This window comes from Canis lupus, chromosome 10 (assembly GCF_011100685.1).
Source record: "Canis lupus familiaris isolate Mischka breed German Shepherd chromosome 10, alternate assembly UU_Cfam_GSD_1.0, whole genome shotgun sequence".
Classification (NCBI taxonomy): Eukaryota; Metazoa; Chordata; class Mammalia; order Carnivora; family Canidae; genus Canis; species Canis lupus.
Genome location: NC_049231.1, coordinates 45,769,049 through 45,784,649, shown reverse-complemented (window position 1 = coordinate 45,784,649; position 15,601 = coordinate 45,769,049). Strand labels below are relative to the sequence as shown.

Here is a 15,601-nt window from a genome sequence, read left to right as displayed (position 1 = left end):
ATATTTTCAAAAAGGGGTGTTTTCCAGGAGTACCACAAAAATAAAATCTTTATTACTGAAAGCAACATGCTAACTCATCAGTTCCTTGTTAATAGAATACTTTTAAATTTAAAAAAGTCAAAATTGGGATCCCTGGGTGGCGCAGCGGTTTGGCGCCTGCCTTTGGCCCAGGGCGCGATCCTGGAGACCTGGGATCGAATCCCACATCGGGCTCCCGGTGCATGGAGCCTGCTTCTCCCTCTGCCTGTGTCTCTGCCTCTCTCTCTCTCTCTGTGACTATCATAAATAAATAAAAAATAAAAATAAAAAAAAAATAAAAAAATTAAAAAGTCAAAATTATGTTCCCCCTTTTTTTCTCCAGAAGTTGCTAGCTAAGGACAACCTATGATGAAGTAGGATTTTTGAAAAGAGGAATGGAAAATCTAAATAATTTATATAATTTTAGCTGCTTTTTAAAAAAGTTGCTTTTTATTTGGTCATCTCTCTTCAAAGGAGCCAGTGAAAACTCTGGGAAGATGAAATTAGGTTCCATTCATTTACTTCCCTCTGATACTTGCTTTTTAGCTTTTTTGGGAGCTCATTTATTATTATTTTTTTGCATCCTATCTATTAAAGCTTAATGTGTGTATTCTCTCAAATCCAAAATTTATGAAGACCCAAATTTTTGGTCAGATAATTTTTTTAAATAACAAGTTTGCATACTATCTACAAAAATGATTGTAAAGTTAAATTTTAGAAGGTACTTTTGGTAGGTGGAACTCTAAAATAGCTCCCCAAATTTCCTGCCCTTATCTCTGAAATTGTAATTATGAGGAGATACCATGCCTGTGGTTATTTACATTACACCATAAAAGGGATTTTGCAAACGTAGCTGAGGTCATCAGTTAGTTGACTCAATTAACCAAAAAAGAGACTATCCAGATGGTCCTAACCCAATGGCATGATTGAGGCAGAATTTTCTCCACTGGTGCTGGCTCGAAGATGCTGACAAGCAATGTGGGCGCCCTAGGAAACTGAGAGAGGTCCCTGGCTAAGAGCCAGCAGTGAATTGGGTCCCCAGTTCTAAAAGCACAAGAAACTGAATTCTGAGTGAGTTGGGAAGTGGATTTTCCTACAGTCCAGTCGAGGACTCAGCCCTGCTGACAATTTAATTACAGCCTTATTATGATACTCTGAGCAAAGAGCCTACTGGACTTATGACTTATACTATGTGCTAAGTGGGTGTTGTTTTAAGCTATCATGTTTGTGGTAGTTTATTATGGAATAATAGAAATCTAACACGGTACTGAGGAATCACTTATTATTAAAAAGGAAAAAAGTCAACTAAATTTCTGACTGCTACATTTTTCAGAGTGCTTTGGTTCAAAGTTAAATTGTTAAGTTGTTTGATGTTGAGAAAAACAATGTGTATTTAAAAGAAGTGGTAATTCTTAGGAAATGAGGCAAACTGAAACCCAGAACAAACATGAAACATTCACATTGGATTTTAATTATAGCAAAATTAGATTATACATGAAAAAATCTAGATATTTCAATTTCAAACTTAAGGGAAACGTTTATAGTGGAAATACTTACCCTATTTTGAAAAAATGATGCATGAAAATGTGATGTTGTAGCAGATATTGATACTAAAGTAATAGTTTCTTCAGAACTAGGATTATGTAAGTAAACTTTTTCCATTTTTGGCATTCCAACTGGCCTGGAAAAGCAACAAAACAAAACAAAACAAAACAAAAAAAACACCAAAAAAAAAAAGTCATAAGTACTTCAAAGATTATTTCGGGTTGTTAAAAAATTAAATATCAAAACTATTAGACAAATACATATCTAAACATATAAAATTATTTATTAAATTGCTTTATATTTAAAGTTACACATGAAAATGCATTCAACAAATATATAGTGAGTGCTAATTTTATGTCACACATTGAGCCAGGGACTGGGATATGAGGAAGCAAATCTCTGCCTGAAAGAAGCTTCCAGTCTAGTGAGGAAGCAGGCAGGGAACAAAATAGTCAGATCCTTTCATTGCTCTCTGTAATACCACCCTGCTTTCCTACTAATTCTGAATCATGTCCTCTTCTCCCTCAAATTCCACTAATACATGTTTTTCAATTTAGGAGAAACTGAGTGGCAAAGTTATGTGAGCAGATCTGCCTTATGAGTTAGGGGCTATTATTGTTCTCACTTTATAGATGAGGACACTGAGGTGCAAAAAAGTTACTTCACTTCAAAAGTTACAGTCCAAAGTCATACTTGGAATCTAAATTTGAATCCAGGCTATCTGGCTTTAGTCCATGTCCTAACCTATCATTCTAAACTGCCTCCTCTCAAAGGAACAACATAAAACACACACTCAGTGGTCTGATATCCAAAGACCAATTTTAATGTTCTCCTTGGCATCCACATTAGTTTGTCTTAAGAGTGAAATCTCTTCAGTTATGTAGTCCACTAAGTACATACACAGCTAATCTTAGTTGTACAGACCTCCTAACTCCTACAGTATCAGAGAATTCTACATATAAATTACATTTCTTCTTCACATTCTCTATTCATTTAATTGGCACTAGTCTTATTTCCTTAACAAGATTATCAGCACTTCTCTGACAAAGGTTACATTATATATGCACTGTGTAACCCCACATTATCGAGCACAGGCACTTGGTAAGAGTGTGCATAGGTAAGCTTGCTCCCCTCCACATCCCCCAGTGGAAATTAAGATCCTCCCTAACCCGGCATCACTCAACTTAAGCAAGTAACTAACTCCCTATGTTTTCACAACCTGGTTCAGGCTGGTTTCATATGCATGGCCCCCATGTCTTTACCAATCTCTTTGTTCTGTGTTTTCCTCTAACCTCTTTGCCGATCCAAATCCCCATTTTCTAATTCAAATACAACTTCTTTCATAAGGTCCTCTCTTCGGGCAACCATTCAGGTCTACATTTTTATTTTATTCATGCTACTGCTCTCCTTGAACACCCTAACTCCCCATACACATATAAACAACAATGCTGGAAAAATGTAGAAGCTAGAGAAAGGTACTGATTCCATCCAAGGATTAACTAAAAAACAGTAAGAAACCCTTGTGGGGAACAGAAGGTTGCCTTGAACTGGCAGGTGGGGAAAAGTGAGGGACAAAGAATAGCTTAAGCTGACAATGAGAGGCCAGGGAAAAGGAAGTTTTCACAACTTTATTCTTCTCCATTTCCTTCCCTGCTTGCCTGGGGACAGTCAGAGCCTTCCTCTTCAACCTAGAAAATAGCAGAGGGGCTTACAGAGATGAGAAGCTGATAATCAACTACTCTGGAGCATACTTACCTCTAACTCCTCTCTTTGGTCTTCTAAAGACCAAGGGCTGTTTCATTACAATTTAGGAGGATATGTCCATCTAGATGTTTCTGTCTAAGCACTATCAGATAGAATGCTGGCCCACATAGGACAATCAATAATTTTTACATGTATAAGAGTGTGTAGTTGGGTCTTTCTACTTTGGGGAATCTCTCTCTTCTTAAATTCACAAGAGACAAGGGCCAAAAGGCTTGGTATTTTGCCCTTCCTCAATATGCATTACAATACAAGAGCTCTTAAGTTCATACATCAAAACAACATCATCTGTGAGGAGTATAATCAATTAGAAAACATACCATGTTGTGATAAACTGTAGTGTTCCCAATCTTTGATAGAGCCTGTGAGAGGATCACACATCTCCACTTCATTAACATTAGGCTTGGCCATAATGTTTTCTTTGGCCAATGAAATGTGAGCCAATGTGACATATAACATTAAGTTTTAAAAGTCATCTTGTACTCTTTCTCCTCTTGTATACTGTTCCAAGAAATGGCATTTCTCAGAGAGGAGTGCTGATTTCAGTGTTAATCCCACTAAAATTTTGGGTTTGGTTGTGGTCATTTATAATGGGTAAGGGCTGAATAATACAAATCTGAAGTTGGAAAAGTTAAACAAGAACTAAAAATAAGCACAATGTAATATACTTAAGGAGATATGGCAAAATAGTAAAACAAAGAAATCATACAGAAAACAAAAAAATGCTAGTACAAAAATATTATGTATATGGGTAGATAAAAGTAAGTTGGAAAATCAGGCTGACAATTTAGTTCAGAATTCAGCAAGAAAAAAATATATTTAGAATATTTTAAAAGAGCTAAAACAAAACAAAACAACAACAACAACAAAAACAAACCCAAAGAGAAGCAGATATGTAGGACATAACTAGAAATGGTTATATTTAGAAGATGGACTGTAGGAATATTTAAAGAATATGGACAAAATTAATGGGCAAAATCCAAACTTTAAAAAAAATGATAAACTAATTATTTTTCTTTAAAGATTTATTTATTTGAGAGAAAGCATGTGTGCACAAAGGTGGGGAGGGGGGAGAGAGTGGAGGGAGCAGAGGGAGAGGAGGAGAGAAACTTTAGCAGACTCTGTACTCAGAGAGGTGCCTGACCCAAGGCTTTATTTCACCATCCTGAGACTGTGACCTGAGCCTAAATCAAGAGTAGGAGGCTTAACCAACCATGCCACTCAGGAACCCCAAAGGTAAACGAATTCTTTTTTTTTTTTTTTTTAAAGATTTTATTTATTTATTCATGAGAGAGACAGAGAGAAGCAGAGCCATAGGCAGAGGGAGAAGCAGGCTAAGGCTCCCTGCGGGGAGCCTGATGCGGTACTTGATCCCAGAACCTGAGCCAAAGGGAGATATTCCACCACTGAGCCACGCAGGCATCCCAGATAAACTAATTCTTAATTGAAAGGGTTTATGACAAAGAAACTTCTTACTTAATTAAACACAGAGTAAAATTTAAGAAAGTTGCAAGAGTTCTTTATACAATGTGAATATAATCATCTTAGGAGATTTTTGCAAGTATTTTTTCCCATTGTGTGGAATCTTTTGATTTTCTTGAAGGTATCATTTGTAGTACAAAAATTTTTAATTTTTATGTAATTCAATTTGTGTGTTTTGTCTTTTATCACTTGTGCTTCTGAAGTCATATCTAAGAAACCACTGCATAAACCATAATGGAGATATATTCTAATGTTTTCTTCTAAAGGTTTTATAGTTTACCTTTATTACACTTACATTTAGCTCTATGGTATACTTTGATTTTTGTGTATGGTGTGAGGCTGGAATCCAACTTAATTCTTCTGCATGTGGATACCCTGTTGTCAAGCACCATTCGTTGCAAAAACTATTCTTTCTATATTTAATTGTATTGGCACCCTTGTCAAAATCAGTTTGCAAAAAACAAAGTTCTATTTCTGGAATCCAAATTGTTTTCCATTTACTTATATTGTTTATCCTTTAAAATTTTTTTTAAAGATTTTATTTATTTATTCATGAGAGACACACACAGAGAGAGGCAGAGACATAGGCAGAGGGAGAAGCAGGCTTCATGCAGGGAGCCCGATGTGGGACTCAAGCCTGGGACTCCAGGATCACGCCCTGGGCTGATGGTAGACAATCAACCACTGAGCCACCCAGGTGTCCCTTATATGTCTATCCTTATGGCAGTGTCACAGTGTCTTGACTAAAACTTGTAGAAGGTTTCCGATATTGGGCACTGAAAGTTCTCCCACACTGGTCTCCTTTTAAGAGAATGGCTACTTTTGTTAAACTTATATCTAAGCATTTTACTTTTTGAGTTATTATAAGTGAAATTGTTTTAATTGTTCATTGCTAATATGCAGAAATATAACTTATTTTGCATACTGACCTTATATCCTGTAACCTTGAACTCACTTGAAGTAGATTGCTTATGATTTTCTATATATAAGAGTATAACACCTAAAAATAGAGATGGTTTTACTTTTTCCTTTCTAGTCTCAGCACCTTTTGTTTCTTACTCGTGTAATAGCCCTGTTCTTGATGTAAGGGGAAATCTCTCAGTCTTTCACTATTAAATATGATGTTTGCTGTGGGACTTTCATAGGTGCTCTTTATCAGGCTGAGAAAATTCTATTCCTATTTTTTGAGTATTATTATCATGAAAAGATGTATTTCCAAATCCTTTTTGTTTACTGACATGATTGTGCTTTTCTCCCCTTTATTCTATTAACATGGTGTATATTACATTAATTGAATTTCAGTTGTGGGGCTTGAATTCAAGACCCTGAGATTAAGACCTCAGCTGAGATCAAGAGTTGAACACAGAACGAACTCAGCCATCCAGGCACCCCAGTATATGATCATTTTTATGTGTTGCTGATTTTGGTTTTTATTATTTTGTGAAGGAATTTCAACAAAAGGGGTATTGATCTGTACTTTTCTTATAGCATCTTTATGTGGTTTTGGTATAATGATAATGCAGGCCTAACATACTAATTTGGGAAACGTTCCCTTTTCTATATTACTTGGAAACGTTTATAATGGACTGGTATTACTACTTCTTTGAATTTTTGGTAGAATTAATTCCTAAGACTTTCTGTATGTCACAACTTTCATTCTGGGAAGTATCTTGATTACTAATTCAAACTCTTTACTTGTTATAAGTCTATTCAGATTTTCTATTTCTGCTTAGGTCAGTTTCGGTAATTATGTAATTACCAAATTTATGTCTTTTTAGGAATTTGTCCATTTCAACTAAGTTAATGAATTTGTTAGTATACAGTTATTCATGGCATTACTTTATAATCCTTTTTTAAAAATTATTTCTGTAAGGCTGATAGTAATGTCATCTCTTTCACTCCTGATTCTAGTAATTTAAGAGTCCTTTTTATTGCTTGGTCAGTCTAGCTAATAAGAGTTTGTCAATTTTGTTGCTCTTTTCAAAGAACCAATTTCTTATTTTTTTCTATTAATCTGTATTTCACTTATTTCTAGTCTTCATTATTTTTTGCTTTCTAATTATTTTTATCCTTGCTTTTCTTCTAGTTTCTTAAAGTAGAAGGTTAGGTTTCTGATTTGAGATTTGTTTTCTGTGATTATTAAGACATTTATAACTGTAACTTTCTTCCTGGGCAATGCTTCTACTGCATCTCATAAGTTCTGGTATGTTATATTTTTATTTCACTCATCTGAAAGCATTTTCTCATTCCTCTCTTGATTTTCTTCTTTGATTCACTGGTTATTAAAGAACATGTTGCTTAATATCTCAACTTTTTTTTCTGTATTGCTTTCCAGCTATTTAACTGGGGACAAAGTTACCAGAGAACATACTTTATATGACTTTAAAACTTACTGGGGCTTGCATTATGGTCTAGCATATGGTCTATCCTGGAGAACAGTCTGTGTGTGTGTGTGTGTGAGAAGTATAAGTACTTTGTTGTTGAGTGGAATGTTCTATAGATGTCTACTAGACCTAGGAGCTCTGTACTGTTTTCAGGATTTCTATGTCTTTTGTTATCTCTTGCTTAGTCTATCTGTTATTGAAAGTGGAGTACTAAAGTTTCTATGAATGCTGAATTGTCTATTTTTCCCTTCAGTTCTGTCAGTTTTACTTCCTTTACTTTGGGTTTCTATTGTTAGTTAAGTCTTGCTTTTTTAATCTGAAAATTTTGGTCTCTTAATTGGTGTATTTAGACTATTTATATTTAATGTAATTATTGATATAGTTAAAGTCCATCTGCTAGTTATTTTCTATTCTCTCTTCTTTGTTTATAACTCTTTTATATGCACAATTTTAAAATCTTGGTACAACTAAACTAAAAATCAATAACAAAAAGATAATGTGGTTCTCTATAAATACGTAAATAGATCAATGGATGTGTAAATAACCCATGGATCAAAGACAAAATCTGAATAAAAATTAAGAACTATCTGAAACTGAATGAAAGTGAAAAACTTAACTCATTAAAAGCTTATATAATACAGTTCATTCTGTGCTTACAGAAAAATTCATGAATTTAAATCTACATATTTGAAAAGAAAAAAGCCTAAAAGTTAATGAGCATCCATGTCATTAGAAAAAGAACAGCAAATTTAAATCTAAAGAAAGTACAGGGATCCCTGGGTGGCGCAGCGGTTTGGCGTCTGCCTTTGGCCCAGGGCGCGATCCTGGAGACCCGGGATCGAATCCCACGTCGGGCTCCCAGTGCATGGAGCCTGCTTCTCCCTCTGCCTGTGTATTTGCCTCTCTCTCTCTCTCTCTCTCTCTCTCTGGGACTATCATAAAATAAATAAAAATTAAAAAAAAAAGAAAGTACAAAGAAAGAAATGATAAAAATAAGAGTGGAAATCAGTGGGGTAAAATACATAAAATAGAAAGATCTATGAAGTCAGAAGTTCACACGTCTTGGGGGTAAAAACTAGTAAGTTGATAACTACTTGACAAGATTGAGGGAAAAAAAAGAGATGGCACAAAATATCAATATCAGCAATGATAAAAGGAATTACCACTACAGATGCTACAAACATTAAAACAATCATAAAATGATATTAGCAACTTTATGTTAGTAAATTTGAAAGTTATCCTAAAATTGCCAAACTCCTAGAAAAACACAGCTTACCAAAACTGGTAAAGATTTTAAAAATATATAAGCATTACAAAAAATAAAACTTATAAAGAGGCATCTGGTGACTTAATCAGTTAAGTGTCTGACTCTTAATCTCAGCTCAAGTCTTGACCTCAGGGTCATAAGTTCAAGCCCTGCATTGGGCTCCACATTTATAAAAAAACAAGACGAAACAAAAAGCTACTAAAGAAATTAAATTCATAATCTAAAATCTTACTACAAAGAAAATTCCAGTCCAGGAGTACTCTACTGGCAAATTATACCAAATATTTAAAGGTAATATTCTACTAATTATTTGAGGAGAAAAGTGAAATACAGATACAAAATGGGGAAAAATGAAGAAGACCTCTATGACTCTAGATCTGAGTTGGGAAAATATGTATTAGAATTATCAGTATGAGACATGATTTACATATATGCATTTTTATTTTTAAATTATTATTCTTTTAGAGAGAGAGAGAGAGAGGGGAGAGAGAGGGGTGCAGGGCAGAGGGAGGAGAGCATCTTAAGCAGGCTCCATGCCCAGCTTGATTTCTCAACCCTGAGATGATGACCTGAGCTGAAACCAAGAATCTGATGCTTAACTGACTGAGCTATCCAGGTGCTTCTACGTATATGCATTTATATATATGCATATATTTGACCATAGATCTGTTCATGCAAGCCTAGAAGCAATGACTTTCAGAGCAATAAGCACACTTGGTGCCTAGATATGATTTGAAATGTCATTCCACGTTAAAACAAACCAAGACCTCTTGTACTTTTGGGTCATTCCAAGTCTAGGACAAGGAAAACAGAAGGAAGTCTAGAATGTCTTATTGAATCAGAAAGCAAAGAAATGTTCAAAGCTTAATGGGACATATCAAAAAGCAACAGGAATCAGCTTAAACAGGCTCCCATTGGGAAAATATAAAGAGATAGATACTCTAACTTAATACTAATCAGAGAAATACAAAATTAACAATGAAGTATCACATTATCCCTATTTATCTAGCAAAATTGAAAAGTTGGCTAATATTAAGTGTTAGTGCAAATGTAGGGAATGTGGAACTATAGGAATGCACATGCACTACTCTTATGAGTATAAAGTAGCACAGATATTCACAAAAGCAATCAGGCAATACCTAGATAGTGAAGTGAACTCACAGTCTATGACCCATGAATTCCACTCCTGGCCTTATATTCCAAAGAAATTCTTATGACAGTCCATAGTGAACCTGTAAGAGGATTTTGTTGCAGGGCGGTCTGTGGTGGTAGGGTATTAGAGGCAATATGCATAGCCACTGAAGAAAAAGAGTTATGGGTAAAATATGGATACTTTACTATTGTTAGAAATAAGAGAACAGATGGACATAGAACAAAAATGGACCTTTAAAAAAGAAAGAAATAGAATGAACTATGCAGCCACTAAGGAAAACAGCATGGAGGTTCCTCAAAAGTTAAAAATAGAACTACCATATGATCCAGCAATCTCACTTCTTCCCATATCCAAAGGAAATGAAAAGAGGATCTCGAAGAGATATCTGCACTCCCATGTTCACTGCAGCATTATTCACAATAGCCAAGATATGGAAATAAATGAAGTATCAATCGATGAATGGTTAAAGAAGATATGGTACATATGTATACACAGTTGTCAATACTGTACTATATACTTGAGTTGCTAAAACCTTAAATGTTCTCACCACAAAAGAGAAGTGGTAATTATGTGATGTGTTGGAGGTGTTAGCGAACGCTACAGTGGTAATCATTTTGCAATATGTGAGCATATCAAATCAACATATTGTGTACCTTAAATTTATATAATGCCACATATCAATTATATCTCAATAAAGCCAAAAAAACCCAGAATGAACTATATCACAATATTCGTATACTAAAATGTAATTACATAAATTAAAAATATATAATAATATCTATCTGGGTGGCAGATGTAAAACTACATATATACCTTACGCATTTTTCTGTGTGTATACATTTCCTGAAAAAAGGTAAAAACAGTGTTAAGGTAAAGTAATGAGAATACGCTGGAAAGGAACACTGCTCTACAATTGTTAAGCATCATCCTATAAAACTAGAATAAAGCATTTGGAGGTTGGTTTGTTTAGAGTGACCACATCAGTCAAGATGCTTTTGCTGGATGAATTTTTCACTTGAGGTTGATGAAAGGTATTCAGTGAAGGCCTGTATTTGAGCCAGCTTTATAATGATGCTGGCTTATTTTTATAGCTGATTCTTATAAAACTATATAACGCTCAACCCAATTTAGTCAGAAAGTGAGCCCTGTATGTTAAATATGATGCCTCAAGAATTCAATTTTAAAAGTATTTTAACAAATGCTATATAAAGTAGAATATTAAGAACTCAGGGTGGAAGTATTACAATTAAACATTACAAAAAATAAACTCAAAGGTCATTTTATTGTCCAAGTAGAAATCTTAGTCTGTTTCCTTATGGGTTTTTGTGTAACTTCCTCACTAGGACTTCATAGTTTGTTTTTTCTCTTTTAAATCCTTAAAGTCAGAAGTTGGTCAGAATTTGTTGTATTCAAGCTGACTTAATAGTTACATTATTTCACTTGATTTTCATATTCTGTATCATCTAAATCAACATCAAAATCTAATTTGCCACCACTTTACTCAGTTCTTCTGCAGCTTTATCTACAGTTTAACCTTGGACTATTTTAAACATCTTGTCTTTTCTAGAATGGAGGAACAGTCTCTTCTGCATCACACAGAAAATGTAGGGTTTATCTGCATAAGGTTTACCCATTATGTAAATAAGAACTATTCAATTTTAATGGTTTTGATAATGGTCTGCGCTATGGTTTATTTTACACATCATTTGATAATTTCTTTATAATGATGACATGAAGTTTTGTTGTGGTGGTTAATGTCTTCTGCTGCCTCTAAGGGCTAAACACCAAGTCTTACTCCCCTTCTGAGAGCTCATCAATGTAGATGCTACGACCTCTTGTCACAAGTGGAAAGGATGTGGAACCAAAAACCTGGTCCAAAATCATTTTATATCTTACAGCCCAACCACCATGAGGTCCAAAATCTTTCTGTGGCTCAACAGACCAGCAGTGAGGGAAAAAACCCAAATGTGCAACCAGGACTTGGTCCTGAGGCAGGGACAGAGAGGTATCTACAGAAAGGCTTACGACAACACATTTAGGGTTAGGAAGTAGGAAGCTGAGTGCCCTCAGAAACTCTTTAAACTTAGTGGAATTCCTCTTGTCTCTGGTAAAAAGTTTCTCAGGAGCTAGACCCCTTAACCAACGACTCATCAATCCCAGGTAGGGGTCACAGGACCATGGAAGTGGGGAAGTAGGTATAAATCCAGCTAGGGCATCAAATTTTGGGCAGGATGCTGCAGGGAGAAGCTGTATAAAGACAATATGGAAGATAAAACTCTTTTTCCTCAAGCCTGATATAGACATATATAGAGAACAACAGTACGCAGAAATAAAAATGTCCTTACATCCTGAAAGTTTAACACTAATGTGCTTTCTTCAATAAATATGCTCTTTTACAATTCAAGTGTTCTGTGGGCTACCTGGCAATCACTCATTCACCTTCCTATGAATTTATTCTTAAATGTTTTCTCTCCTGTGACCTTAGTGTCCTCAATCTCAGTTAAGATAGAAGACAGAATATAAGATGGACAGTTAGTCTGAGGGATCCTTCTGGAAGACAGGACTCAAGATGGCCTGCTACAGGAGAGGACTATGATGAGGTAAAGAAGCAAGCTTGGAGGTACTGGGAGCCTGAAAGCAGGGAGTGAATCAGAATGTACAATGCTGCTAAGGCTGGCCTCACCCTTTCTTCCAGGGATCAAAGAGGAAAGGCCCTGGCCACACCCTATAGAAATGAACCTTTGCTCAGAGGAGAAGGGTCATCTACTTACGTTCTTCAAAGAAGGTTGGAGTAAGGAGAGTAAAGGTCTCAGGAAAGGTGTCAGTAGGCTACTCTAGTTAGGCAGGCTCAGACAGAGCAGGATTCCTGCAGCTCTGGGCAGTCCACACCACAGGAAACAGAGGGAGTCCTCCTTGAACAGCCCTCATATAAACAGCTTCCCCCATCCCCTGTCTCCTCAGTTCCCTTGGAAATATGAACAGAATCCATGATAAAGGAGGAAACTGAAAGGAGAATGTCACACTGAAACATGGAAAACTTTGGCCAAGGTACTAATGCATGCTTACTTGTAAATAAATAAGCAGTGCATTAGTTTTCTGCAACATAACAAATAACCACAAACTTAGAGGCTTTAAGTGACCCATTTATTACCCTGCAAGTCTGTAAGTCTGAAGTCCAGGCCCAGCATGACTAATTGATGTGGTCAGGGTTTCACTCACTCAAGCTCAAAATCCTCTCCTAGGCTTACATAGGTTATTAGTGATATTTAGGTTATTTTCTGTCTCATGCCATATGGCTCTCTCCATTTCTAAAATCAGCACAAGACACTCCCTGCATCAAACACCTCTCATAATTGAAATCACTGTATTTCTGTCTATGACTGCTACAAATGTTGACATGACATCAGCTCAGGGCGTCAGATTATCTCCCTATCTTAAAAGGACCTTAATTACTTTCAAAATCCTTTATAGAAACATCTAGATTAGTGTTTGATTGGGAGAAGATGTGTGAGCATCTTGGAGACCAGGAATTTGGGGGACCATCTTAGAATTCTGTTTGTCAAAAGCAGCATGTGTAACTGCGTGGCTAGACAGGTAAGATTTAAAAATAAAACAAAGATTTCCAAATGCCTGCAGTGCTGGTTCTGTTTATTTCCACTGTCAGCTACTCCGAGGACAGAAGGAGATAAATCAAGCAGAATCAAATACATGGCTGTTCTCTGGGCTGTTTGTGCACAGCTACCGACCGTCCGTATTCCGGAAGAGTCTGAGGTACAAAAGAATTAGGAAGAAGCAGCTATGAACTAGAGACTGGTCTGGAAAGTTGCAATTTTGTGGTCAGTGGCAAGTTTCCTATGCCACAGAAAGACACGCAATGCCAGGAAACAGCTGAAGAAATGGCTGAGCAACTGCCCTCAGACAAACCTTATGAATGACAGTGACATAGCACTCTACTAAACACAACTTTTGGCAGGAAACTGGGCCGAATCAATATGCAGTACTTTATACCACTCAATTACCACAAAATCAGAGCATCTTCTTGTACACATTTAGGATTGAGGGCTGAGGGAGCTGTTGGGGGAACAGTTAAAAATTGAAAAAGTGAAAAGGCACCAAACATCCCTTAAGAAAAGAGAACATACTTGATTTTATCAGAATAGAAAAAATGATTAGAAGAGGCAGCTTTCATAAACTGAATTTAACTTGAAAATGAAGACCTCCATTTTAGTAACAAACTATTCAATAAAGTCCATTTTTAAAGTCATTAATTAGGTCTCCATTTTAAGCTTTAGACTTGAAACCAGGATTTTCTGCACTTAATAATTACATAAACCAAAGAACTCAGTAAACCAAGTTTCCACCCAAAGCATCTTTTACAGTCTGCAATAAATGTCTGAAAAAAGGAGTCGTTATGGAAACAAAAATATTTAATAGCATTGGCATAAATAACTAGGAGGGGTGCAGAGGGATGGGGGGAGGTGGTCATGCTCAGATTGCTCCAACTAATTGTTACAGAGAGAGCAGGGAAGGGAGGGCAGAAGGGAAAGGATGAGAATTAAAGAATAAATTTAAAGGTAACGGATGAAAACAAAGCCTATTTTTGAAGAAAGTTATGGTGAAAGAAGCCCTAGAGGGCAGTAGGGATATTCAGAGTAGTGAGAGGAGTCAGTACAGATGGGTACTGACTAGAAGGCGGCCAGGGTACTAGAGCTGCATCCTTGCTAAAGGGCTTGAAACTCTCCTGGAAGCCCTGGATGACCATCAAATGCAACTGAGAATGGTCAATTCTATCCAATTTAAAGTTTTTCCACATACTGCAAGGGGTGTTTTAAAATTATGAGTGACTTCTAGTTTAGCAAAAAGACCACAAGCAGTATGGAAATAGTTACAGAAAATATAAGGCAAAACTTCAGTGCATGAGTCAAGGTAGTAAGCAATGATAACTCTACTTTTAATTTTTGGAAAAAATATTATAAAGTGTTCTGTTAATACTTTCTTCTTGAATCCTAAAATTGCTGCTATATATATTAAGTCAATGAAACATTTACAGCATGGGCAATACAGTACGCTGCCAGGTCAAGAAAAGGTATAGCAAATGTTCAATGTAGTCTGGCAAAAACACTTGAGAATGTAAAATTAATTGATTTAATCTTGTTGGACTTAAAAATAATATATGTGTTAAGTGTGAAATATGCACCAGAGATACAAAGATAAAGATTAGATGTCTACTTCCCTTCTAAACCAGGCTGTGAAGATAAATTACCTTAACAATTAGACAATTGGAGAAATAACCAGCATGCTGACAGAAGTTAGTAGATGTCATGACTAAGGAGACTCTGATTCCATTTTTTATTTTTGATTCCTGACAGTTTTCAAGCCCCATAATGTCCCTTCACGTTACATCCCACAACCGAGCAAGCCAATAAGAAAGCCTGGACTCTTTCTCTTAGATCCAGCAAGAACTTCAAACTTTCCAAGTCCGTACAAGCCTCACCCCCAGCCACCATAAAAGCCAAGCGTGTCTCCTTTCTCTGCTCTCTCAGGCCATTTTTTCAGACTTGCTTGGGAGCCCACCCTGCTCTCCCCAGAAGGCTTCATTATAGGAGTATAATAAACTGTTCTGCACCCTCTTCATGTGTGTGCATTAATATCACCTTCTTGACAAGTGAACCAAATTTTGGGTGAACACAATACCATGGAAGCAGAGAGAAAACAGTTTCTACTTAGGAAGGCTAGGGAAGGCTTGCTGTATGAAGAGCTACACTCTACAGTACTGAAGGCCTTTAGGCACAGAGTTGTAGTGGACTTCAACTGGAGTAATACCCATTGTACAATTTCTCTTCATTGGGTGAAATCCTGAGACACAGGACAACACCTAGAAGACATGTTCACTATCAAATGCCCCCCTTGCTTGACTGATGGGGTAGATACCTGATCTAAGCATGGGTCATCATTGTACTACTCTTGAGATTTTTCAAACTAAGGAAAAAA

General features: G+C 36.2%; 1 protein-coding gene across 1 annotated transcript in view; it reads right to left on the bottom strand.

Moving 5' to 3' along the window:
• Nucleotides 1-15,601, bottom strand: part of TMEM131 (transmembrane protein 131) — a 227,443-nt gene that overhangs the window by 98,770 nt on the left and 113,072 nt on the right. Inside the window, exon 5 of the mRNA XM_038551086.1 lies at nt 1,576-1,699. Coding sequence (XP_038407014.1) covers nt 1,576-1,699 — 124 coding nt within the window. The remainder of the gene's footprint in view (nt 1-1,575; nt 1,700-15,601) is intronic.